The 26,863-nt window shown below is 34.1% G+C and overlaps 1 protein-coding gene across 6 annotated transcripts in view; it reads right to left on the bottom strand.

Moving 5' to 3' along the window:
• The window catches only part of EML5 (EMAP like 5), a 111,215-nt gene that overhangs the window by 18,909 nt on the left and 65,443 nt on the right, over positions 1–26,863 (bottom strand). For 2 of the 6 annotated variants that reach the window (XM_068682987.1, XM_068682988.1), the window contains exons 20-31: positions 25,315–25,442; positions 24,305–24,446; positions 22,380–22,532; positions 21,405–21,536; positions 20,315–20,403; positions 19,322–19,498; positions 18,511–18,712; positions 17,675–17,801; positions 5,590–5,668; positions 4,601–4,730; positions 3,989–4,087; positions 1,872–1,892 (exon numbers count right to left, since the gene is read on the bottom strand). In XM_068682987.1, the coding sequence (XP_068539088.1) occupies positions 1,872–1,892; positions 3,989–4,087; positions 4,601–4,730; positions 5,590–5,668; positions 17,675–17,801; positions 18,511–18,712; positions 19,322–19,498; positions 20,315–20,403; positions 21,405–21,536; positions 22,380–22,532; positions 24,305–24,446; positions 25,315–25,442 (1,479 nt within the window). Of the gene's footprint in view, positions 1–1,871; positions 1,893–3,988; positions 4,088–4,600; positions 4,731–5,589; positions 5,682–5,736; positions 16,235–17,674; positions 17,802–18,510; positions 18,713–19,321; positions 19,499–20,314; positions 20,404–21,404; positions 21,537–22,379; positions 22,533–24,304; positions 24,447–25,314; positions 25,443–26,863 lie in introns of those variants that run through there. The other 4 variants (XM_068682991.1, XM_068682989.1, XR_011096913.1 and 1 more) reach the window with 4 other exon arrangements.

Below are 26,863 nucleotides of genomic sequence, written 5' to 3'. Positions count from 1 at the left end.
CATAATTCCACAGCTGTTGCTAAACAGTTTTCAGAATGATCTCTTAATTTCTTCTGTTCCCCACAATTTTCTCACATGGCATTAACATTTCTTGATCATTGCTATTTGAGAGGTACTACAGCATAGTATATATATGCCATTAAAACAGAAAGGGTTGTCGATTAGTGGTATGCCTCAAAACTTTCGACAAACTCCCTGCTGTTCTCACAGAACACTGAGGGAATGGAGAGCTTTGAACTGTTTGTTCTTCTCTTTGGTAAAATGCTGTGTGGCCCCTGGACTGTGTACCTCCCATATAACCTCAACTGAACATTTTCTCTTGGGTGACAGACAGAAACCTTCATCTAGGTATAACTAAGGAATAATAACTGAGCAAATTTTTCAGATTAAGAATTAAAGGACAGAGAGCACTGATTCTTGAGTCCTCCTGCTTGACTGTGCTCTTCTGAAAGTCTCTGTCTTGACCTTGTGTCCTGCTGGTGGAATACTACAGCTGCTGGACATCTCTCCAAGGAGAGATTTTCTAAGACATTTTCCTATTGGGAGAAGTGAAATAAAGCTACCATGGGCTCACAGCACAAAAAATATCTTCAGTAAGATGAAGCAAATCTATACCAAGTCATTATGAAATTTAATTTCCCATTCCAGCCTATGACCAGTATCACTGTTTCAAGAACCTGTGCATCACTGCAGAAAACAGAAAATGGTAACTAAAAAAAGTAAGAGCTATTGGTAAAAGGGGTGCCAAATATCCATCAATAAATTTAAAGTGAAACTATCTGCATCTTTATAATGAAGGCAGGCAGCAGCTTGGATTCCAGACTAATGGTTCCACAAAGACGAAAAAAAAAAAGTGCTGGTTTCAGGCAGTGACAACAGAATTTAGTAATGTACAAAGGCTAAAACTAAAGTTGCAATCAGAAAAGGGCAAGTGAAACAGGGAAAGTCTCCAGGCATTATATACAGTAATAGTGATTTTTTTTTATATATATATAAACAACCATATAATCACTGATTCTTTTACACAGTTGGTGCGGGAAGGGGTACCTATATTCTTCCTCCCATCCTTATAGCAAGCACAATTTGGCATATTTGAAAGAAGTCAACACACATCAAAATGCCATTATACATCTGTTCTTCACAGAACAATCTTTAGATGCATATGAAGATTGTTATATTTTCTCAGTATACATGAACACGCATTTATGCATCTCTGGAGATGTGTCACAAGACAATTATGGCTGCCCAACAATGAACTCAGTCACACATGATGGTGATGAAATTTTTAGATTAGTTGAAAAAAGACATATTAATAAAAATAGCTCAATCAAGACTGTCAAACTGTCAAAGACCCAAAATGATACATAAAAAATTAAACTGACACCACAACAAGCATTTTAGATCGGTGGTAATAACTGCATGACAATCATACATAAATGTGAAAGTGCTTTATTCACTCAGTCACCTAGGCCTCCTCAATGGAATATACTTTGAAAATGCATATTTAAAAACTATTTTCAATTAAGTATCTAAAACAATTGTTAATTGTCAGCCCCAATACATCTATAAAACCTGCAAGCATACAGAGCAATGCTACAGTCGTAGTATGTATTAGAACTCACTAGTGACTGGGCAGCAAGGGAGTATGTTACAACAGAAGAGTTTTTAAGTGTATTCTAACATTTTAATTGCTTCTATGTTTAAGATTTGCTGAACTATTGTGGTTTATATTCAGTGCTAAAAGTAATAGGACTGATCCCAGGTTTGAATATACTAAAAATGAATTCACATCACTTATTGTTCTATAAAGTCGTGATGGCTACTAGATAGGCTAACTTCACCTGAAGATGTTAAAATTTTATTTCCCTTACCTGACATATCTGCTGAGTCTCCTGTAATGGAAAAGCAGCAGAAAAATAATTAGACCAGAAATAATATAAATGCTAAAGAAAATATATGCCACATTTAGTGTAATTTCTTAACACACACCTTGATGTCATCTCCTTGCATTGCAGCAGCACCAATACTGCATTTAGTGCTAAATATGATCAATTACTGATAAATGGTGATCTCATCAGAACTATGAATTACTATAATTAATATATTCTGATTTCCATTTTGAGTTACAACATAAAACTTTCATTTTGGTGTATGTTAGGTCTCTCTGCCCAACTCTAAACAATAAAAAAAATTAACATGTTACTGATGTCTTAACAAATTAAGTAGAAAAAATGCCATTTGTTATTCTGCTGAGAAATAATGTTTGAATCTGATTCTGGAAAGTAGTAAATACACTCAATGATCCTCTACAGGAGTGATAAGAAATCAGGATTATAGTTTCATCTATTGGGAAATATTACTGAGACTCTATGAAAGAGCACTGTAGTTTAAAAAATACTTGAAGCTAATGTTTCTGTAAATCTTTTGAAAATTTGAATTATGGTAGTTAAGATGCATTTGTGCAAGTCATATTAGTAAGACAAATAGAATCAGCTTAGTATGTTCTTTATGAAGTATTTGCTTGTTAATGTCTGTTTGGAATCTAACAACCAAATGTTTTTCAAAGATATTTTGATTCCAGTTTGGTTTTTTAGATGTAATTCTTTCCTTATAAAGTGTTTTGCAGTTCAATTTTTAAGTGTCATCTGCTCCAGATTTGTATCCCTTAATCCACATTACAAAAGAACTTAAATTGTTCTACTGCTAGTTGCTGTAGAAATGATTATGAAATTAAAAAGAATTAAGGGTCCTGTGTTTCTTCATGAGTAAACTGAACACTGAAGAAAACGATCCATGCAAAGGACAGATTTCTACATTATGACTACATTCTTCCCATATATTCTATCTTATTAAGAAATTAATCCAGACTAAGAAATATGCTGCAAAAGCAAATGATTTCCTACAACAATAAAAGGCAGATATTCCTGCAAATATTCTTTGCAATGAAACCATAGGTAAAAAATCAGCAGATAATTTTTTCTGTTTAAATTATTTCTATTTCTTTAAATTGTTACGAGGCAGGAAACTCACCAAGAAATTCAGCTAGTCTAGCTAAGTAGTTACTACTATCGATAAGTCAGTTTTAATGAAACATGCACTTAAAAATCCAAAAGAAACAGGAAACTAGGTAATAAACTCTGACCATATTTAGATGAAATACCGAAAAAAAAATCTACAAAAAAGTTATTCTGGCTAAAACAAACAATGATTTTCTTTGTGTTCTATGCACTAAGGAAAACAATGTATGCTTCAATCTGCTAAGAAACAACTGAAAGTATGAAAACTGCTGTTGGGTTGTAGGACTGTAAAAAAATTACGTTCATCTGAGAAATTTAGAAACAGTGGTACTCAAGCTATGCAGATACACAGTGGTGTTTTTTATTATTATTGATTGGTGAGTTCATAGATCAATTGTAATGTTGCTATGAAACATCTATTTTTTCCCCAAAAATCTATATTTATCTGTAGGGAAACACCCTTAGGGTTTGGGTTCTGTCTAGAATCTTACAGCTACATATTAACAAAACACTAAGTAGGATTTTAAACCTGCCTGATGAGACAGAACTACATCAAGTGACAACTATTTAAAGTATTCTGATTCTAAAAAAAACAACAACACAGGGATAGCTTAGTTAAGTCTCTTTGGAAGGTCTATGGTTGTTTGGAAGGCCTAACACAAGCTGTTAGTTAAATCAACACAGACTAATTTCATGGGGCTTAAAATTTCTTTAAAAATAATTTTTCATAACAATGCAAACAAAAGATAAGCTTTCTTTCATACCTGAATGGTTTTTTTTGTTGTTGTTTTTGTTTGTTTTTAAACTTCATAAATTACATTCATATAAACATATAAAGAGGACAGGTAACTGAGTAACATTCATACAAACGGAGATAGCATAATCAAATACTTTTGTGATTTACCATGAACTCACAAGGCCCTAATGGCATGCTCTTATGTTAATGTCTTTTTACAAAAATACAAACATACCTACTTGGCCAGTTGCCACTATGTTGGTAAACTTGGGGTGCTGATTTACAGTGAGGCACAAAATATCATCATTGTGTTCTTGGTAAAAAGACTGAGAACCTAAGATAAAAAAACATAAAAATCCAACTTTAATTAAAACATACATAGACACGCTTATAAACTTATAAGACATGTATATAAACGTTATAATATTTGTTAGAGAAAAATATTATGGTGGTGTTACAGTTTGGAGCTTAAAACCAGCAAACTGAAATCCTTTTTTTTTTTTTTTTAATCTTGATTTTAACACATAGTACTCAATAACTCTGAACTGTTCCCTAAACAAAGTTTTACATTTACATTTCATTTTAGCAGGCAAGTTCAAGAAACCTATTGCCAAAATAATCAAATCTTTACTTCCTTCAAAATTCAGTTAGCAAAAAGATTTAAATATATAGAGCTTGCTTATGCAGATATTAGGAATTATCTCCACAGACTGCATCTTCAGCAACAGCAAATAAAACTATTACATTTCCCATCTAATTTTATTAGATTTAAAGCATACCATTAACTTCATTAACTATTACTCCATATATGATAAGAAACATTTTCCTCAAGTCGGTTTTCTCTTACCTGTTGCCACGTTATACAAGATCCCAATAGATGCAGTATGATATATTACATCGGCACCATCGTTCAAATAGTGCACGTTGTTTCTGCAGTCCTTGCCTCGGTACCCAAATACTAGCTCCAAAATTAGGTCCTAAGAAAGATATTTAAATCTATTAGATAATGAAAAACTTAAGGGAATTATGAATTTTGCAGTCTTTTCCAGGATTTTATTTTTCAAATATGTCCTCATGAAAGAGGAGTTTAATGATGTCTCAAACCAACAGAAACTGAGATCTTGCCTATATTCTTAGCTTAGAAACCCTGGCCCACAATCTAATTCCACTTGGCAATTAGGAATGTTGAATTACCACTTAAAAAGTCTGGAATATTGGTGACAAAAGATCATTTTTTTATCCTAAAAGAAGCATTTTGTTAAGTCAAAAAAAATATTTTAGTTTATATAAAGAACTGCATTTTTCAAGGTTAGGTGGAATTTCCACTTCAGATTAATCACAAGTGAGTACATTTACTTGAATTTACTAGGAGCCAAAAACATTATGAATATATGTACATATGTATATATATATATACACACACACACACACATAACTATTTAAACATAACCATTAATAATGAATTTAAAAATTTTAAAAGAAACTTCAATAATTTTTACAATAAGAGATGTTTTATTAGTGACAATACACCCACTAAGAATAAACAGTTACCTGAACAAGACATACTGTTTTCTACATATTGCATTTAAAGGGCTTTATTCTTAATAAGAATGAAGCCATGCTCCATTTAGTTTATGGGAGATGAAATATTATTTTTAGGATTTACCAAAATGAAAAAAAAAAAAATCCTCTCCCACTTTTTTGTTATTTACTCGCTATTTCCATCTTCAATAAATTTTAAATGAAACAATGATTTAGCATGTCCACAAATGTGTTAATTTCTGTCAAAAAAAATTTAAAAGGAGAGGGAGGAGAGATCAATGTGCCTTTTCTTACCTCTATAGGTCTCTTTTTTTTCCCAACATTATTTGTCTGAAGTTTCTCAGGCTGTGGCAATGCCCTACTAACTGGTGGTCTGAAATAAAGAACTGTGAATAAGAGAAGGCTGTCCGTCACCCATTCCATACTAACACAGTACCTTCTAACCTGCTACTGTACAAGAAAAACTCCTAGCACCAGCCTGCTTAACTGATATTTGCATCCATCTTTAAAAGAAATGCCTTTGTAAAGGGAAAAATAAACAAACAACAAAACAAAACAAAACTCTTTGATTTCAGAAATGTTAAATATGCTAAGTTTTTTGACAAATCTTCCAACAATCCACGAGGTTAATGAAAAAGCTTGTTTTTCAATGAATTACAATTGATCTATTAGTTTTTAATGCTGTATTCTTAAGGTATTTCTTTCTTTTCTGTACCTGATTACTCTAAATACTTGAGATCATACCTGCTTCCCACAATGCTCCAGTAGACTCTACATTTTCCTGTTGTAACACTTGGTAAAGAATTCCAGGTACACCTATCCATTCATTCTTACATCAGTAGAAGCAAGTTATTGAAGAATATTTGTTTGGAAACAAAGCATTATCAACCAAATGCATGATTATTAGCCATAACTTATGTTCCACTGTTCTGAATACTCCAGATTTAAGAAATCTCAAATAGATATGCCTGATAAATCCCTGTAGCATTTTTCAGATATGTTCAACAGTTTACATAGAAAGAAACATAGAAACAAATTTTATTGATCAAAATTAGGCAATTATTCCTAGTAATCCGAAGGAGCAAATTGATTCTACATATACAACATATGTGGCCATGGGAAAAAAAAATAAGAAAAACACTTAAGAGGAACAATTCATTTAAAATTAAAATCTATACATAGATGCAGTGAAATCCAGATGACTTAATCAAGGAGGTAGTGATACAAACTAATATACATAAATCAACACATCAGCTCTCTTTCATATTCCCTTTTAATGTGAAGTAATTTATCTTTTAATTAGATCTTTGTTCAAGCGATGACTTTGATGCAATTAAGCACCATGCTATTTCTAAGAACAATAGATGATGATTTGCTTATACACTGTATGTTTTGAACTACAGTTATTTCAGTTATTCACATAAAGCTCATTTTCTGAGCCTTATTATATTCTTCTCATTTTCTGAGCTTTATTAAATTCTTCCACTTTCCTTTTCCAATTTGAATACAATTCACAGGTTTATCTCATATGACAAATAAAAAACATCTGTATGTATTATAATGCAAATTATATCGCAAATATAAATTGTGCTCTGAGATACTTCAGTTACTTCCTCTATACTTGAAAGCCTGTAAATACTCATGAAAAAACGTACAAAAGAAAACCACATGATTACAAATTTCTGTCTGCTAAAAAAAGTCTGATTGCCTGATCACCCAAACATGATTGAGTTTAATAAAACTGTCTATGTAAGACATAGCCAGAAATAGGTCCTTGAAATATTTAATTCAGCAACATAAATCCAGATTCTATAAAATGTAAAATCTTAACATTAGAAAACATCCAAAAAAATCCAGATGTAAAAATAAATATTTTACATTGGATAGTTAACACAAGGCATCTTTTCACAGAGAAGAAATATAAGGTGTATGAAACACATAAAAATCAGTTTAAAAGGATGAAATAATTAAAGATAAAAAGACTGAAAATTCAGGTCATGAAAGAAAATAACTGAAGGTCATATTTCATATTTAATTTTGTATTTCATATTTATAAATATGTACAAATTTTATTAAGAATAGCAAACAGAACACTAATTGAAGAGATTCATAGAGAAATACTTCTATAATTTCAAATAGAAGGATAGGCTAACACTTTTTTTTTTTTTTTGCTACTCCAAAATTCTTATTCTTAGAGAACAGACTTGTAAGATAAACTTGCAGTCAAGGCTAAAGCTAGGACTATAAGAACACAGGTCTGAAAACAAGTCCAGTGTGGACATGCACAAAAGGTCTCCTCACTTGGAAACAGATACTAAGAGGTGACAATTATATTCATTCTTTCTGTTCTGCTCTAAGTATGTTTGGTGGGAATGTAAGCACAGACTTCATTCTCAGAGATCATCGGTTAAAGATCTGTTTTTCCTCTCTGAAGATGCCAGTTAGAAGGAATTTATATACATGAATCATATTCACAATATTCTTATATACAGAGATCAATGGGGCTGAACAAACCAGTCTCTACTCATATGTCTTGCTCTCCAGACCCTTCACCATCTTTGTAGCCCTCCTTTGGACATCATCTAATAGATTTATATGCTTCTTTCAAAACCCGCACACAGTACTCGAGGTGAGGCCGCACCAGCGCAGAGCAGAGCAGGACAATCCCTTCCCTCGACCAGCTAGCCATGCCGTGCTTGATGCACCCCAAGATATGGTTGGCCCTTTTGGCTGCCAGGGCACACTGTTGACTCACATTCAATTTCTGTCCACCACAAACCCAGATCCCCTTCTGTGGGGCTGCTCTCCATCCTCTCCTCCCCCAGTCTACACATTGCCCTGTCCCAGGTGCAGAATCCAGTGCTTTTTCATGTTAAACTTCACATCGTTGGTGATCGTCCAAACTTCTAATGTGTCAAGATCTCTCTGCAAGGCCTAGAGAGGGCACTCAAGGGCGTCAACAACTCATCCCAACTTAGTATTGTCTACAAAATAACTTAGTAGACCTTTAGGTCCTACATCCAAGTCATTTATGAAAATATTAAAGAGAACTGAACTTAAAATGGAGCCCTGCAGAAACCCACTAGTACATGGCCACCACCCTGACGTAACCCATTTACTATAACCCTTTGAGCCTGAACCATCAGCCCACTGCAATATGTAACTGTTCACCCACTGCAATATGCATTTATCTAGCTATATGCTGGACATTTTGTCCAGAAGGATATACTGTGAGGAACAGTATTGAAAGCCTTGCTGAAATCCAAAAAGATCACATCAACCTGCTTCCATTCTCTCAGCTTTCAGGGATGAGGGAAAAAAAGCGCAAACCACTCATATACTGGGCTACATCTACATAAGCTTGTTGGCCAGTGCAAAAACTAAGGAACATGTCTGATTTCTGTCAGTAATCTCAACATACAATTTTCACGAACACTCTTGAATCATTACTGGCTCTTGAACATCTCTTTTCATTTTACTTGATGTGAAATTCCCAGCCTTCCCAGCTATTTTTCAGATTCTTTCTCCTGTTCTGTCTTACCACCACTGACTCCTAGCATTCTTTCTTCAAGTCTGTCATAGTACAACAGTATTACCACTATGTGTGATCAAAATTCTCACTTTTTATTTTTTAAATAAACTACATTTTTATTTATAAGTTTCTAAATCATCTACAGAAAGCATTCTCAACAGGTCATAATGTCTATCATATTAAGCAAATATAGAAATAGGTCATCAGGAAAAATATCTGATCATATCACAGTAGATGAGCAATTTCACTTGCAAATACTCTGATCAAGATATCCCACACAATACAGATCTCCTAGTGTCACATGGAAGCCCTCTTATCACTGTGCACTAATGAAATCCAGTAACTATCCAATTAAATAAAACTACTGAAGTGCATGAACAAAAATTCAAGGACACATTCTTTATGGGGAATGGGTTCTCCGAAAGCACTTCAGTGATACAGAAAATAAAAATTTGCCCTTATTCATTCAAGTAAATGAAGATAGAGAGAGGGAAAAAAAGAGGAACTAATACAGCCCAGGTCCAATTAAAAAGCTAACTAAATCTAACAGCTTCATTAAACCTCTTCTTTAAAAGAGGTAAATTTGCATTAAAGTTCCCCTTTCTTTCATAAAGAACTCCTCTTTTTTTTTTTTTTTTTTGATATCTGTTTGGAAATGTCACTGTGTTTGATATAGAATATATATATCCCAGAATATTATCAAATAACTTTTTTTTTTTTTAAATGTATGTATGTAAGAAGTACTGCTTAACACTGAACAAACCCTAGCGTCTACAATCACTGAAGCTAAATGGAAAAATAATAAATAGTTCTCTGGATATCAAAAGTATTTAAAAATGCACAGAGTTAAAAAGTAAAATGAATTGCACGTACCCATTATTATATTTATCTTGTTATTTTAAAGCTAGGAATTCTATTTAATGAAGTATACCTAATGATTACTTACTGAAGTATATCTAATCAAAAAGGTTTCTAGCAAAAGACAAATCCAGCTGTCAAAGACATATCAAGGACTAAAGAAAATCATACTGCCACCTTATTCCACTGTGAAGTATAAATATCCAAGCCCACAAAAACACCAGCACAAATGTTTGGGCAAAAATCCAAACAGTACTGAAGAAAGGAAAGTAGAAAAAGATATACTACTCTTGCAGTTCCAGGAAGTCTTCATAGCTGAGAGAGAAGCATAAGTTTCTAATACTTGTCAGACAGCAGGAAAATCTTTAGATGTGGCTTCCTTTAGATTACATTTCAGGCAGTACATGGAACAAGAATGTCAGATTCTAGATCTAAGTCATCTTGCAGAAATTTCTTTTATTACCTTGAACAGCAGACTAAAAGAAGCATATCATTAACTAAAATCACTTTTTAAATTATTAAAAATTTAGTAGCAAGAAAGCAAATTAAGATTTCAGATCAAAGACAAGAGACAGCCTTACCATCAAAAAAAAAAAAAAAAGATCTGAAGCAAGAAGTTCAAATTCTAGAGAACTGAGTCTCTTAGGACAATTCCTAACCATCTAGCTATAAAAAGTTTTATTCCCATCTCTGTTTAGACCTACCAAAAAGAAAAAACACTAATTCACAGAAACACTATTTTTTTAGGAGGAACTACGCACATCCTTCATTTGTCAGAGGTCAGTGCTATTTGACTACTCTTGCAAAGGAATATAAATATCAGACTAAGAAAGGACTGCACAGGTCTGGAGAGATTCAAGGAAATGGAAAGGATGCAGCTAGAACAGCAGAGGAAATCCCTGTAATGAAGTGCTTTTGAAATAAAGAAAATGAAAAGTAGGTTCAACGGGTTTCCCCCCCCCAAAAAAAAAACAACAAAATAAACCAAGCCTAATAGTAACAGGAAAGTTGATGACCATATGTCATCAGACAGCACCGCAGTAAACCTGAGTGATGAGACTGATGCTGAGCAGGCACGCTCCATGCAAAGGCTGTGTGTAACCTCTATCACTGTAGGTCAGTGCAGTTTCACTGATGGAGGAAAGGGAAGATGGAGCAAAACTGACTAATCCATTTCCTGTTCACTCTATCACACTCCCAAATATTTTATGTTTTTGACTGATGATTGGCAACCCAGCAAAACAGTCTTATTACTATTACTGTTGTTCTAGGAATTCATAAAAAAAAAAAAAAGCATAAGGAGACCTTCAACTCATCACCCTCACATTTGACAAAGAGCACTCAAGCCTCACTTACTTCCCGTCCTTTTTTTCCCCTCTTTTTATTTCCTTTTCCCTTCATTTATGACCCTGCAAGACAGGGGAAAGTGAAAAAGCAGAAAAATAAAATACAGTAGAAAAGCATAAGAGTAAGAAAAAGTGTTACAAATTTGTCCCCCACCCTCCAATAAAGCAGTAGAAACTGAAAATACATGATTCTGGCACAAGTTTATGCTACTGGAACCAAAAGGACTGGAAGTGAAGATTTCTCTCCTGCATGGATCTAGAACATGGCCTTTTTCTAACATTGCTGTCTGCTAATTCCTTTTGATGGAATGGGAAAAGGAAATCATCCTTGTGTTATGCAACTGCTTGTAAAGAACATCTGTACTTAAAGTCTGTACAGATGGACAGACACACATACAGGTTGATAGCTATCCTTAGCCAATCATTAGCGTTGACACATTATCATACAGAAGAATGAAATGAATAAAGTTGCTAAGAGGACTTGACAATTTACACTCAGTTACATATATATTTTGTTAGATGTGAGATAAGTACCTATATACGAAACACTAACTATAGTGATTCAGAGCAGTGGAACTTGAATGCTAACTACAAACACATACGTATTTTTTCTCCAATTAAGTTTCAGGGTGCCAACTTGGGCATTGAAAAGCAGGAATGTTGAAGAACACCAGAATATATTTTCCAAGTGCTTTTCTAAAGTTTCAAAAGATGAAGGTGTTTTTAACCTGCTAGTTATATGCAGAAACAGGACTAATACAGCACACAGTGGTCATATATTTGCAAGTACAAGATTGGCTGCATGCTCAACAATACGTGCAAAAGATGGTTGGGAGAACGCGAATAACTTTTTGGGGGTGAAGGCACTCATGAATGGGGTCAGTTTGAACATGTGGAAGAAGGGGTCCAGCCATCTATCACAAGGGAAACAAATACCTCAATAATGGCACTTCACTTTTAACATGACAATAGAATCAGTATTTATGCATTATTTCTTGTTAGGAGACCATGAAAAAAAAGAATAATAGAAGCAATTTGAAGTAGCTTATGAACAAGAAGAAATCCCTTTTTCATTCTTTTTGATATAATGTCAATATTATCAATATTGCTACCCACTTAACTTGTATGGTGATATTGCAGCTCACTGCCTGTATTCAGTATTGATATCAAGTTTCTAAAGTCATTAACTGGAGAAAGGATGGTCATCTGAATTTTCCTTTTCTGAGGTTAACAAACTACCGTTGGTTCTTTGAGTTCTGTGACAACTCATGATAATGTCAATTACACAATGCATTCCTGTCTTGAAAGTTAATGCTACTGTGAGCATGATTTCCTAAAGCAAATTGCACTTGCTAGTACAAATGAAAAGCCCCTTCCTGTGAGGGTCACCAGAGACACACTTTGTACAGTGGGCAGCTTGCATAGAACTTAACAATTGATTTTGCACTAGTCTTCAGCATACAGTGACTTTCACTGTCCTCCCCAAAAGGTGCCAACAGGTATGAAGTAGAGAATGAATTTAAAAAGCAAGGAGCTTTTGCATTTACTCTTAGTAATATTTTCAAATCACTTGTGAAACTTAAGACATCTGATTTCCATTAGAAAATAATGAAACCTGGTAGTTTTAAAATAAGGTCTCTAACAATGATTAGTTGTCATGATTTCCACGTGCCCCGTGAGTAGGAAGTTGCATTTTGTATACAGTAGTGCAGATGCAGGTAATTTAATACTTCAACACTTAAGTGACACATACACCTTGACATGTCAGGTGAACCTGTTGAAACAAGTGTAAAACCATCCACATTTGAGGTGGGAAGCCATCAGCTAGGAACTGGACCGAGTGGTAATTTATACTGTGCTAAACGGTATTACAAATTCTTATTTGTAAAACTTAGACATGTTTAATGGTCCCCGTAGTTAATTTTATATTGGTAGGTAAAGAAATACCTAGCTTAATATATTGAACAGAACTATAACACATATATACACAGTTTGTAAGTAGCACAGTAATATTCTGAAGAGTAATAGGTGCACAGTATAGCACCCAACATGACAGATGGCTTTTCAAGGAAAACGAAAAGATGACAGTAAAATATGGAGCAGAGAGCAAAATAAGAGCATTACCTGGAACCTCTTTTCAGCGGCAGGTAAGAAAGAGAAAAGGATTAGTTATACAAGCTTGTATGAAAGCTAAGCGTCAGTGAATTATTCATAGAAAGAATTATTATTATTAACCTTCAAATTTGTTTACTTCTTTCTAAACATGGGAATTATAAATTCATAGGCAGTGTAGATCTATTATGAGTACACATAACTCCAATTTATTTAAATGGGAATTATGAACAGGTACTGGCATGAGAATATAATTCTAGTAATAGTTCCTTCTGTAAACAGAAAAAGAAAGCAGAAATAGACCCCAAAAGATGTCCTTCCTGTAGTGAGGGGCCCAAAACTGAACACAGTATTTGAGGTGTGGCCTCACCAGAGCTGAGTACAGAGGAACAATCACTTCCCTAGTCCTGCTGGGAATTTCCAATACAATCCAGGATGCTATTGGCCTTCTTGGCCACCTGAGCACACTGCTGGCTCATATTCAGCCGGCTATCGACCACTACCCATTTTTGCATGCATTCTTCATATACAAAAAAAGACCTGAAGACAAAAAATAAAAATTGGAAGCAATTTTGCCACAACACCTGGTTTTGAATTGCACGTGGGAGTAGATGCAGAGCATCTAAAGAAATTTCAGAAGATGTATAATACACAGGGATCTTCCCATACAAGAGATCTTAGCCCATGTACTGAGTAATAACACCTATTAAGAACACATGATAGGAATAACTATGAGAGAGAAATGCTTTCAAAGGTTTTAGTTGCTTGCCAATCTGTAGTACAGTAAATTTGTTTTGAAAAATTAAACTGGAATTCTCTGTTGGCACAGCTGTTCCTATATAAGGTATATTAATCATAGTATCCTCCCATTAACAGTGACAAATAGTGAACACTTCAGGGAGTATGAGAGCAGACTAAGAATGCAGTGATATCCTCCAGATTAATTTCCCAAGCTCCAGAGGTTTGCAGTTCAGGGAGCAGTTGAGCCAGAAGTGTTTTCAGAATTAACCATCCATGATGGATTTTTCTTCTGAGCAATTTAACCAGCATAAAAACATACTAGAACGGAACGTTAAGTAAAGGACAGAGATGGTTTTCTGACTTATTTTGCGATGTTGAATATCCATAAGGCTATTACATAACTTTATACATACACTAGGCATCTTTCCACATAAAAATGCATCTTCTAATATTCATTCAGCAAATATAAATAATTCGAATTACAGACATATATAATTGCTGCCTCAAAGCCCACACAATTCTGTGCATTTGATAAAAGTTAAAAGAAGTATTCCCATGTCAGGGATATATTATGATAATTCTATTTCATGAGGGAATGATATATCATTACTAAAGAAAAAGGAATTGACATTGGTTTTGCCCACCTGATGATGTGTTTTTGTATTTTTGATACACTAAATGGCCTAAAAATCTGATTTTTATATGCCATACCACTACTTACAACTAGGACATTACACAAAAGGTGAGATGGTGAAATCACTTTAACACCTCTTAAAAATCAAACTAATTCTACTGAATCAATTTCTGGTAGCTTGTGGTATCATTTATGACTCAGAATTCAGGCTACGGTTCTGAAGTACAGGACCTGGCCACACAGATGTGCTTTTGTAAGAAGCAGGAGACTGGGGAGATTTCAGGTATACATCTTCCTTTAGCATTCTATTGTTTGACTTAACTAATTTAATACCCTGGATACTAAAAATCAGTCATAGCACTCCTTCCTGCAGCCTTCCTTCTATACAGAGGGAACTTCACTATTCACCAGAGTTTATGATTTCACTTCAGCTATCAGAAATCTCAAAACTAGGTGCAACAATCCTAACTACTAACTACACTTTTGGTATTAGAGATCAATTACCTGGTAGCATTTACCCTTACCCCCACAGAGAATTAAACTTTTCCTACACTCAACAGTAAGAAAAAAATAATTCAGATACTTTCTAAGAAGTACTTGAAAGACATTCTCAGAAGCACATGCTACAGTGGCATATACCTGTGTTTCTAAGAATACTAGGACCTAAATAGTGCTATCACAAGGAAAGAATCTCTCCTAATGTAAGGCAGTCATTATAACAAGTCTACATGTCTACGTGGAACGTCCCTGCCCACATTCTAAGCAGTATACCCAAACATCCTGTAAATAAACACAGAAGAAACACATACTGTATGGCTTATACAGAAACACTGACTTCACAGTTACACATTTTTAAAGGCCTACAAATAGAAATAAGTTGATACAGGTTGCTAATTTTGTTATGGAGATGGACAGGTTGACTTTCTTGATTATGTCAAGTTGTCTACAGAAGATTATGCATAGATTAACACAGCTCTATCCCTACTGTCACCACAGGTGTGTGATTTCATTTTGGAAACAAGGCCCACAGAGGTATGGAGAGGTGTTCTTCTCTCTATACCAGCATAGGTCCGAGCATTCTTTCAGCTCAGTCTAGAGTTCTGAGGAAAGGTGTCCTGCAGCCTAAAGATTCATTATTGTGTTATAAATGTAAGAGCATGTTTTTGACTACACATAATGCTATGTGGATGTAGGAGCTCAGATCCTTAAGTACTACAGGAGCATTGACACAACGCTGCAGAGGCAAGCTAACACCACCTCTCTTCTCCCTGAAGCTTTATTAGCTTCAACACAGTGGTGCAGACTTGGGGATACCTCTTGTATAGCTATTTCAGGCATCTCTGCAACTTGTATCCTTCGGTTCTTATTCCTTCTTGGACCTCTACAATACTGTTATATAGTCAAAAAGAAGTTCACAGGAAAGTAGCTGAGCTCCAGAGTACTGAAGAAGAAAGGACGAGATTTGATGACCTCCTCCCAATTATTCTATCTTACCTACTCAGACTGGGCTCTCTTTGTCCCTTATAACTCTTCCAACCAGAAAGACAAAAAGTTTTCTAACTTTTTCTATTTAATAGAAAGTGTGAAAGCTTTCATTTCTGTTTCAAAGTATAAGTATTTCTGTTTCAAAGTATAAGTAATTTGGAAAAATACAGTTATTAAAATGTGTTTGATCCTGCACTTTGTGTAAATGAAACTTACCTCACTACCCCCTGCCTTCATAGGAAGCAAAAGGGAAAGGAAATAAAGTAAAAAAAAAATTAGCATTTATGAAAATAGACCTACTAAAAGATTTACCAATCTTAAACAATGTTAACTTCATACGTTAAAATGCATGCAGTTAACACACTGTTTCTGTTCTTCACAGAAAGTTCTTATTCCCTCCATTTGAAGTTTTAGGACCCAAAACTTTTGAACACAGAAGGCAACTGAATCCTTTCATCAACTTTGACACAATTTGAATTGGAGCCTAGTTACCTTACTACAGAATTAATTTTCTTTAATATTCTACTTGAAAATGAAAACCACAACTCCCATCAGTTTCAAGAAATTTGTTGAATGAAATACAAGAGTTTCCTTAAAAAAAATAAATAAATGATCACAGCTTCCAAAGGAAAGAGTATATATATAAATCCAAAATATTTATACCATGCCCATTTTTCCTTTTGTATTTCATAGAATCAAAGAATTTCCATACCAAATGTGTCCAATTAATCAACAGAAAGACAATCTTCACTTTAAACACAAGACTGGGAAACACAGCTTTATACATGTATGCATGCATTCTTTCCATACTGCAGGGAAAAGATGACACTAAAATCCCCACAAACAACAGACTCAATGAGGGCACCACAGATCTTCCAGCTTCACTGAGGAAAGTAGGCACACACTAACTTCACATTCTTGCAATAAGTTTCTGATCTGCTACTTCTTTATACCCTTCCTCCTAGTTAAACTGTGTTGTGTTTTCCTCGCTTCTCTCTTTAGTACTAGTGTTCCTTAATCACTTTATTTCACATCTACTTTATCTGCTGGTCTAATTCTACTCTGTTCCCCAAAATCTCCTCTCTTCTAAAGCATATGCCACTGAACCAGGAAATACAACTAACTCCAACTCATGCAAAGAAATCAACTTCATTTTTGAAGGCTCATGAATAGAAACTGCAGAACCACTGTGGACAGAATTTTTCCAAAAAAAAAAAAAAAAAGGAAGAAGTTATCTGGAGACAGAAACCATGCACAGAGCAATTAGACAAATTGACAAATTTATCAAATCAGTTTGTTGGAAAAAAACAACTGTAAGCTGTCTTACAATATGCGGTTGTGTGGATTCATATCTATAGTGACACCACTAGCTTTTTGTTGGTGCGTAAAAAGTTTCAAAAACAGTAGATTATTAAAGAGCAGCAAATATCTCAAGAAACTCCCCAAACATAGTAAAATACATACATCATTTGGAGTCTCTTGTTCTCTCTGAATAAGAGGTACAGCCTAGTCCTTAATCATGACAACTGATAAGCATTTTTTTCCTATAAAATATTTCCACTCTTTTTATGTATCATTTTTAGACGTGTATGCACATCAATATAATTATATTTTACTGTTAATCATCTTTTCGGATTGCTTTCTTGGCTAGAACTGTAATTTAGCAGTTACCTTTCATCTAAGGTTGGCTCCTTTTGTTGCAGATGAGGCTTAATTCCAAACATTGGTCTAATGTTTGTTGATAAGGCTTTGATGGTATAATTAATTTCATTTTCCCTTGTCACATCGCTGTCATAACCTAAAACAAAAAATCGAAGTAAGTAGTATCAAAACAAAATAAGATACTAAAAAAGGAATCATAATTTGTGCAGCTTTCAGTGAAGTACTGGACTACAAGAACAACTATAATATATCAATAACAAATGCACAAACAAGAGAAAGTAGCTGGGAATCATGAATATTCGTAATTAGAACTTTCTAAGAAATAAAACTCCCTAAAACACCCTTGGGGAAAGAACTATTAACAAAGATTCAAGGGACATTCAAAGCTACTCTGTTTCTGCTTGCTTGCCATTAACTCAGGGTCGCGCCAAAGCATCTTGCTACATGACACCTGCTCTTAAATTCTGGAAGATTTAGCACCAGGCTGTCCTCTACTTCAGGATCCATTCGTGAGGCTCTATCAAATAGTGTCCAAATCTAAACTGCTATAAATTTACTTTTCTATATAGATTTTTCAAAGTTAAATACAATAAAAACATTTTTCATTTTAAGAATGTCAAGAGACTTTTTATGAACTCTGTCTCAAATAGTTCATTATCATTTTCTTCACAACAGTTTATCAGTCTTTTCCTCAAAGAGAAGTTTCACTTAGTGTATTTACAGTGTCTTCACTATTTAAGATTACAGTAATTACATAAAATTGCTAATTAATCAAGTTTTATATAAGTAATAAACAGTTTTCTTGAAACAGCGTAATCCAGCCAATTTTATCAATTATTACTGACCTCCATCTTCTTCAGAATCTAGATCAGACTCTTCACTGTCACATTGCCTGGTATCCCGATGTCCTTCCATCTCGTAAGTCCACAGCATTAAAGAGGTGTCTGCTCCTCCAACAGTGACCAACAAACTGTCATCATAGGTCCAACGAACATTTGTTACATGGGTACTGTGAGCAACATATCTCTTAAATTTTCCAAACTTTCCCTAAGAGAGAAGAAAGGGCACTGATCAAAAATTAACCAATCTTCTTGATAAAACAAAACTGAGTTGCAAGTACACCACTGTCCAGTAACACAGTCTTAACTTTTTTTAGTTTATGCTTTATCTATTTTGCATTTGTATGTATCCCATGATGTACTGAGTTCCTCTTCTATAGAAAAGCTACTAAGTATAACCAAGTTTCTACACCAAGCATGCAAGAATTTGTTTTGTAAAAAGAATCCAGCAATAAACGCTGCATCGTGTTTCCAAGGAGAGAATATAATCTAGCAGATTAAGACTAAAATGCACAGGGAATATACTATATAATATACTATATAATACTTATACTGTCCTTTACACATTTGCCACTGTCAGTGACAGGACACTATGCGAGCTGTCTCTTTAGTCTGACCTGGAATGGTCATTCTCAGTAATAATTTACAGTTTAATGCACTGCAAATTTGTAATATTGAATGCCTTCCTTCAGTCATAAGGACAAAAGTTTAAAAGTACTATTTAGTTCTTAATTATTAATTTGTACACTTTTACAAATAGTTTGGAAAGGCAGCTTTATTAACCAATCTTCAACATGCACAGCTGAGGACTACTTACTTTAGCAGGGTATCGAAATAGCTTCACAAATCCAAAATCATCTCCTGTGGCTAATACTTTACTATCACTAGTGAGGCATGAAGCAGTTACATCTGTGACTTCACCAATTATTGGCCAGATTCCTTCACAGCAAGAGCCCAGAACGCTTGTCCATGACGCCCAGCCAATCTTCTCTACCTAAAAAAACAACCTGTTTGAGTCAGAGCATGCTTCTTCCTGTGCAGTTTCCTTCTGTATCTGATTTCAAGAAAAAATACTTGCACTGAAAAATATGCCATCTAAAAGATAATTTAATATTAACTGCTAATTTTCTTCAGGATTTCATGTGAGAGCCATAACTTTATTTCTACTAACTTCCACAATCACTAGACACATATAAAACGTACCTGTCCTTTCAGACTAGAGAAAACAAGTTACATTTTTCAATGCTGCTTTTTAATCTCATCGAAACTATTATTTTGAAAATTATTCATTTTCACTCTCTATCCTCTAATAATGCTCTATGTCTGAGAAAACAAACAAATATTATAGCTGTATGCACTATAATATATAGTGCATACTACATAATATATAGTGCATACTACACTTGCCCATGTATGTTATGCATACTATGCTACATTGTTATATAAAGACAGACATGAGATCTTCCAAAGCAAGGTTAAGGGCTAAGTAATCTGCAGTAGGTTTTCTGAGGTGTTTAGGTAACAGAAGAAGCACACAAAAGTCCAGTGAGATTTTCACACGAGCATGTCAGACGTGTATATTTCCCAAGAGAAGTGACAAATGCAACACCCCCTATCTAATTTCTCATTCCAATCACATTACCTAATTGAACAGACTGTGAAAAAGGGCAACGGACAGCAAATACTTCAATAAAAGTTTTTTTCAATAGAACAGTTGTGGTTTTATACATCATTCTCCCTTATGTGGCATAGACTGCTGCATCAAAATTCCAAGTTGCAAACAAGGTAAGAAGACATTCTATTTCCTCACCTCCAAAGTAGGAATTGTCTGTTTTTTTCCACGAGGAGCTTCAAAAAACAGCTGCTCTTTAGCACCAGTGTTAACTTGCAAGAGCTTCCCTATAAAATAAATTACATATTGTACATTAATGTTCATTAGAACATTCCATTTATATATATTATAATTATATTTATATATATATATATCTAATATCATTACACAATTATTTGTTTCTGTTCCTAAACTGGATGCATAAAAGACTGGAACTAGTAGAATGGTCTTCTGAAGATCTGAGTCAGTCCACCCCTTATACGCATGGCCATTCTGAAAACTGCACTAATACATCACTTTATCCAATACTTTATGGTTATCCCATCAGATGGCAGACAAGACGAATTGGGTATAATACAGAGCTCATTTGTGACAAATGGCTGACTATTATGCGTGTGCTTCATGGGCTTGAGGAACACACATGCTGCTTGGCCAGCCAATGGCTGTTTCTAAGCAGCTGACTTCTGCTGGCCCTTATACTTCTTTTCTGAGGGAAGTTCTCAGCAATGTTCCTGTCTTCCTTCTGTTTTCACAAATCTCAAAAGATGCTAACTTCTACCATTTTCCAAATTAATTTTAAATTGGACAGTTACAAAGGTTATGTGGTGGAATAGGAGCATGGACTAAGAGACTATACGCTTGCACTGTTATGTTTCTGTATGAAATGGAGCTGAAATTCGTACTTAAATTAATATTATATTAAGATCCAGGAATAAAGTAAAAACAATAGTCTTTATGTCATTTTGGACAATATTCAAGAACACATATTCCTGAGCTACATATATATTTTGCAGTGCACTATTCAAGAGGCAAAGTCAAACAATAAATACAGAAGATGTAATAAATAAATAAATTCTTTAGAGATAATCCGTATTACTTCAAGTTGCACAACTTCTAAATAGTAGTAAAAATAGTGGTTTTGTATTTATTCACATCCTTTCTCTTCACAAACTGAAGAATCAAATCTGTCAGTGACATAAATTCATGCTGTTGATGCAATTTACCATTTTAGTCTGTAATATAATCCACTTTCCAGGACATTTTTACAATTCAGATGAATGCTACTTACCTCTTATGTCCCAGTCCATGTGCGTTATGTAACTGGAAGCACCCTTGCAGATTCCTACTCGTTTACTGCTCATTACATTGTAAATATCTACAAAGTTGTCACAGGATGCCACAGCTAAGTACTTTCCAGCCCCTAAAACACATCAGTAGAAACATAAGAAATAAGAAACTTAACTGGTCTGAATATTAAAAATAAGTGCTTTCTGGAATTCAGCTATATTCATCTCAGATTTCTTTCAAGTAAATTTGCTGACTTATATATCATTCCCAAGAGACTAATGTTGGTATCACAATCAAAATTTCAGTACAAAGTATATAACCATTACATTAGTACATCTTTAAACAATAAACTATTGGATGAAATTTTAAACATTTCTTGCACTCAAAGAGAGGAAAGGCTGAAATAACCAGAAGGCAATATTGCATAAGAACCTGTATCTGTTATTTCCATCAAATTTTACCTACAGAATAATATTTTCACTGAAACAGTATTAATAGTTTAGGTCATAAATTTCAGTGCCTAAATATGAGCTGTACTGTTTGAAAAAAAAAAAAACAAAACAAAAAAACGGCTTCACTGGGATTGTTAAGGGAGGAAAAAGGGCTAGGGAAGGAGAAAATTGCACCACAATTTTCCAACATATCAGTTTCAAGCCCCTTGATTAGCTAAAAGTAACCTCAGTGTAGAGCCAAGTTTACACAGCCTAAAGTAGAATTCTTTTTTCAGTCCCTAGGGAGGCTGCTGGATGCTCATGATTTAAAATCTGACTGTTGCATTTAGGAGGTTCCTATGAGCAAACCTGTTCCATTAATCTCATCCTTAAATTATAATGTTTTTTGTCAAAACATTAACATTAGTTGTCCTTACTTTTATTTGTTATACGTAAAAGAGTACTGTAGACCTCTACTTCCTTTAAAGGTTATAAAGCTTGTTTGAAGAATTTGTACATCAAAATCCCCATTTCAAGTCACTTACCAGGAGAAAAACGGATCTCTGAAATAACATCTTTCCTGTGCTGGAAGGAGACAAGATCCTCCAGGGTATCTGCATTAACTATTAAAAAACTTCCATCGTTGAGACCAACAGCTAATGCTTTTCCATCAGGAGAAAAGCAGCAACATCTACCTCCTGTGGTGAACACAGACATGTCATTCAGGTATGTGAATAATCCCTCTTTTTATTTTTCCAGTAATAAAGAAAAGCTGTTCTTCTAGTATATAGTCTAATGAAATATTATAGATGCCGCCAAGATCATTTCCAAGCTCTACTCCTGTGACAGTACATAGAAGCCATTGGTAAACAAGCACATGACTTCAGAATCTCCCATTAGATTTATTTGCATATTGATCAACATTTAACCTAAATAATAAGATTAACCACTGTCATCTATATATATATTTAATTTTGCTCTCATTCTCAAGAGATCTGATGCCAGCTGTCTGTTACCATTTGCTCTACTAAGCAGAACACAGCTGGAAAAGACCTCCTGGACTCACAAAATCCAGTTGTTTGCTTCCACAGTCACTATGTCATATAATCCTTTCACTAAACATGTCAACATTCATTTGACAAACAGTTTAATTTCCAATCTAAATGCATTTATGATCAGCTTATTATATATTTGTTTCCATGCCAGAATCTTCCATTGGCATAAATATTTTTCCCTTCTCCCCATGGAAAAACTTGTTGTTGGTAATGTTTTGTTTAGCTAAACTGACTATCAGACAAAGCTTCATATTCACTACCCAGTGGCTCCTCTTTGTCCAAGCTCAGCTTTCAGTTCAGTTCAACTCATCTGAACATAGATGAGAGGTGTACATCAAAAATACTCTGATTAGTCTCCTGTAAATTACATGGATACTTCAATATGTCCTGAGAAAAATATCTATTACACATAGATTTCATCCTGTGTTCAGCTAGAACATTCTGAATCTTCCAAACCTCAGTTACTCCTCAGTTAAACAGACATTTTTCTTACAGTCATCAAGTCTTGCCTTTTTTTATTACCAAACATTATGCCACTTCTGTTACTGTAGTCTGCAATAGTATCCAGCTCTTTCTCTACAGTAAACAGGTGCTTTTTAAGATTGCCAAAGCATTTCAAAATTCATTTTTATCATCAAATTAGGTCATCACAGTCCTTACTTTTCTGCCAAAACTACTATTAAAAATATTAAGATTATTGGCTTTATAAGTCCAGCAGACTCCATCAACTTGAAACTTTTTTTTCTAATAATTACCACCCATGCTTGTGCCAGTTTATAGATTTTCTTACAATTAGTTCATCAATCCAGATCATTTTCAGCTAAGCTTCCCAGAAGGTGTAGTTCAAAATGCTTTACTGAACTGAAAACAGATGAAGCCCCTTGTCTAGCAAAGCATACATATTCAAACCTGGATAAGGACAGTGTGGTCTAATGCTAAAAAGAGTCTCTATATGGTGTCATTTACAGAAGATTTTTCATCCAAAATAAAATTGTATTATATGGTATACAATAAGAATTTTATGACTGCATTTCTCTTTCCTTGTCATTCCAGACTCTCCTAACATTCACAAAGAAGAACATGACTTCTGAAATTTCTTCCAAAATGTGAATTCTTAAAATGTCCCAATATGTTTGCAGTATTACTGACAATATGGCAGATTCAAGTCACTGGCTCAACTTTTATTGTAAATTTATTGCCTTAAAGCTTATTTGCAATTGTAATGTATTAAGAACAGTATTAGAAAGAAATCTCTTATACAGATTCATTAGCTTAAGGGCTATATAACTTGTGAATACAGCAGCAATAAAGTAATCAAAGAAAAGAATTTACTTGGTCTTGCTTTTACAAGAATCATAACACTAGTAAATAACAACTGAATTCAGTTAGATCTTTCTTCATACTAAGCATCTTACCCTTCTTCAATTTGCGAACAGCTAACATACAATGGCTAGGAGATAAATCCCATATTCTTAAGGTTTTGTCATCACTTACAGTGGCACAAATGGGTAAATGAGGATGAGTAGCTAGACCCCAAACTTCCCCCTCCATGTGACCCTGAAAAATACACAGTGAATCAGATGATTTTATATTTAAAACTGAAATAAGAAACAAAAGATCTAAGAGGTTTAAAAAAAAAAAAAACAAAAACAAACAACAAAACAGAATGAGAACATGCATATTTACAGGATAATAAAGAAATGTCTAAATAGAACAGAACACCTGAAAAAAACTCCACCTTCCTACTTAAGTGCAAATTATAGTAGTCATTTATACCTGTGAAAACCTTTCTCTGAGAAATTATCTACACACACACACACACACCTAGAATCTTCCTTTTCCTAAATGAGAGCATCAGGTTCTAATACATTCTTTAAAAGCTCCAATTGTTTACATATTGCATTGACCACTCACAAACTTGAAGATACAGAGACTTACATTTAAGTATGAAAGGAAATTGTATGATGACATATTTTGTAAAACAAAACAAAACAACCTGTTTTGTAGACAGATTTAAGAAATGCTGTCTGCTTGGTATAGCAAAGAGAATTTTTTTTTTAATGTGATTACAATGAGAAACTAAAAATAAACTTCAAAAGAGACAAAAAAGTAATTAATAGTCAAAACAAGTTAGCAAGAAATTTGGTGGAGGATCCATTGACTTACTGCATTTTTAGACTAAAACTATATTTCAGTTTATTTGACAGAATGAATTTGATGAACAAATTTCAACATGACGTTCTGTGATCTGTTTTGCTCATGAAAGATTCACAGTGCTTTATCGTAGCCTTAACAATGTATGGAATGACAGTAACTTGTTAACTTTAGTAGTTACTAAAATGCTTGTTATTTCACAACAGTCTTTCTTTGAAAAAATAAAACAGTATTTGTGATAATGAGTATCTAACTGATATCTAACACGTACCTGAACCAGAAGAGTTATTGGTCCACTTTTATCCACCTCCAATATCTCACCGTTCTTTGTGCCTACTAAAATATGACCATGTCCTAAAGATATGGCACGTATAGAAGGATTATCTTCTAAGAGGAGACCTAGAACATTAAAATATTATAAGACAGAAAATTTTCTTTTATGCCTTAAAGAGGATTTTTCACATGTACACATTACATTCTGATTGTAGTAAAGGATACTCAGTAGGAAACAAGCAAGAATGTAGTCCTGCATAGAAGAATTTATATGTTTGGACTCATTTAGGAGTATTTAGCAATTGCCCAACCAATGAAAGAACACACACTAGTCATTCTTCCAAACTTCTAGTTTGAGATTTTTTTCCATAATAAAGCCACTATACAAAGCAAATGCCACTAATCTTTCTTTTCAGGGTATTTCTGAAGTTTCATCAGCCTCACTCACTGACAATCCTACTGAAAAAATATGCATGTGAAATATCAGCTATATCACTATCTTTTCATACAGCATTTATGGTACTTTTAAACATAGCATTTCATTGAACAGATAGGAGAATGAGAAAAGCAGTAACAGAATGTTTTAGTTAATGGGTGTTCCATTCATGATTTCTGAAAATTAAATCATATATTTTAAAACACAGAAAATACAAATTTAATAGATTAGTGGAGGACGGACATGGGACACACAACAGGACATGACCTTATTTCCAGAACATCAAATAGGGAAAACCATAAATCAACACTAAGAGCAAGAACAAGTTAAAGGAATAGGAATTAAAGAATTCTTAAATCATTTCAATACACATATGCAATTACAGAAAATTAAGTCATAAAATTCATAAAACATACTAATCCCTTACCAAACTAACCACAATTCTAAATTCCATTCCTTTTGTAGACTCCTCCAAAACAAAAAAGATCAGAAAAGGTTACTTCATAATTAGAAACATAATAACATAATAGGCTTTATGGTCATCACTTTAAAAAAATCAGCTGGAAGGTAACAGACTCAAAGTTAAATCAATTAATTCACACAGATAGTAGGGTAAATAGGACATAAGGAAGTGGACTTTAGACATGAGGAAATGGTCTCAAGTTACTCCAGTGGAGATTTATATTGGATATCATGAAGGTCTTCACAGAAGTGGTAGTTAGGCATTGGAATGGGCTGCCCTGGGAACTGATTAAGACACCATTCCTGGAGGTTTTTAAGAGATATGTGGATGTGACGCTTAGAGACATGGTTTAGTGAGGGACTTGGTATAGTTAGGTTGATGGTTGGAAGTCATGGTCTTAAGTTTTTTTCCAACCCAAATGATTCTTTCGTTCTAAATATTAAGATCTGCCCCCATCAAATGTGCAAACAAACACTACAGCAAGCCATGCCTCAACAACAGAAATATGACTTATTCAGAATCAGAAAAGCTTTAAAAATATTAATTTTTAGTATTTGTTATGTTAAATGTGGATCTTACCTGACTGGGTAAAGCAATTCCACAGAAAAAAAAAAGTTTTCTAAAGAAAGTATTTTAAATAAAATCAAA

Source organism: Anas acuta, chromosome 5, assembly GCF_963932015.1.
Source record: "Anas acuta chromosome 5, bAnaAcu1.1, whole genome shotgun sequence".
NCBI classification, from domain to species: Eukaryota; Metazoa; Chordata; class Aves; order Anseriformes; family Anatidae; genus Anas; species Anas acuta.
The sequence above is the reverse complement of the archived record's forward strand: the minus strand, read 5'-3'. Positions and strand labels throughout refer to the sequence as shown.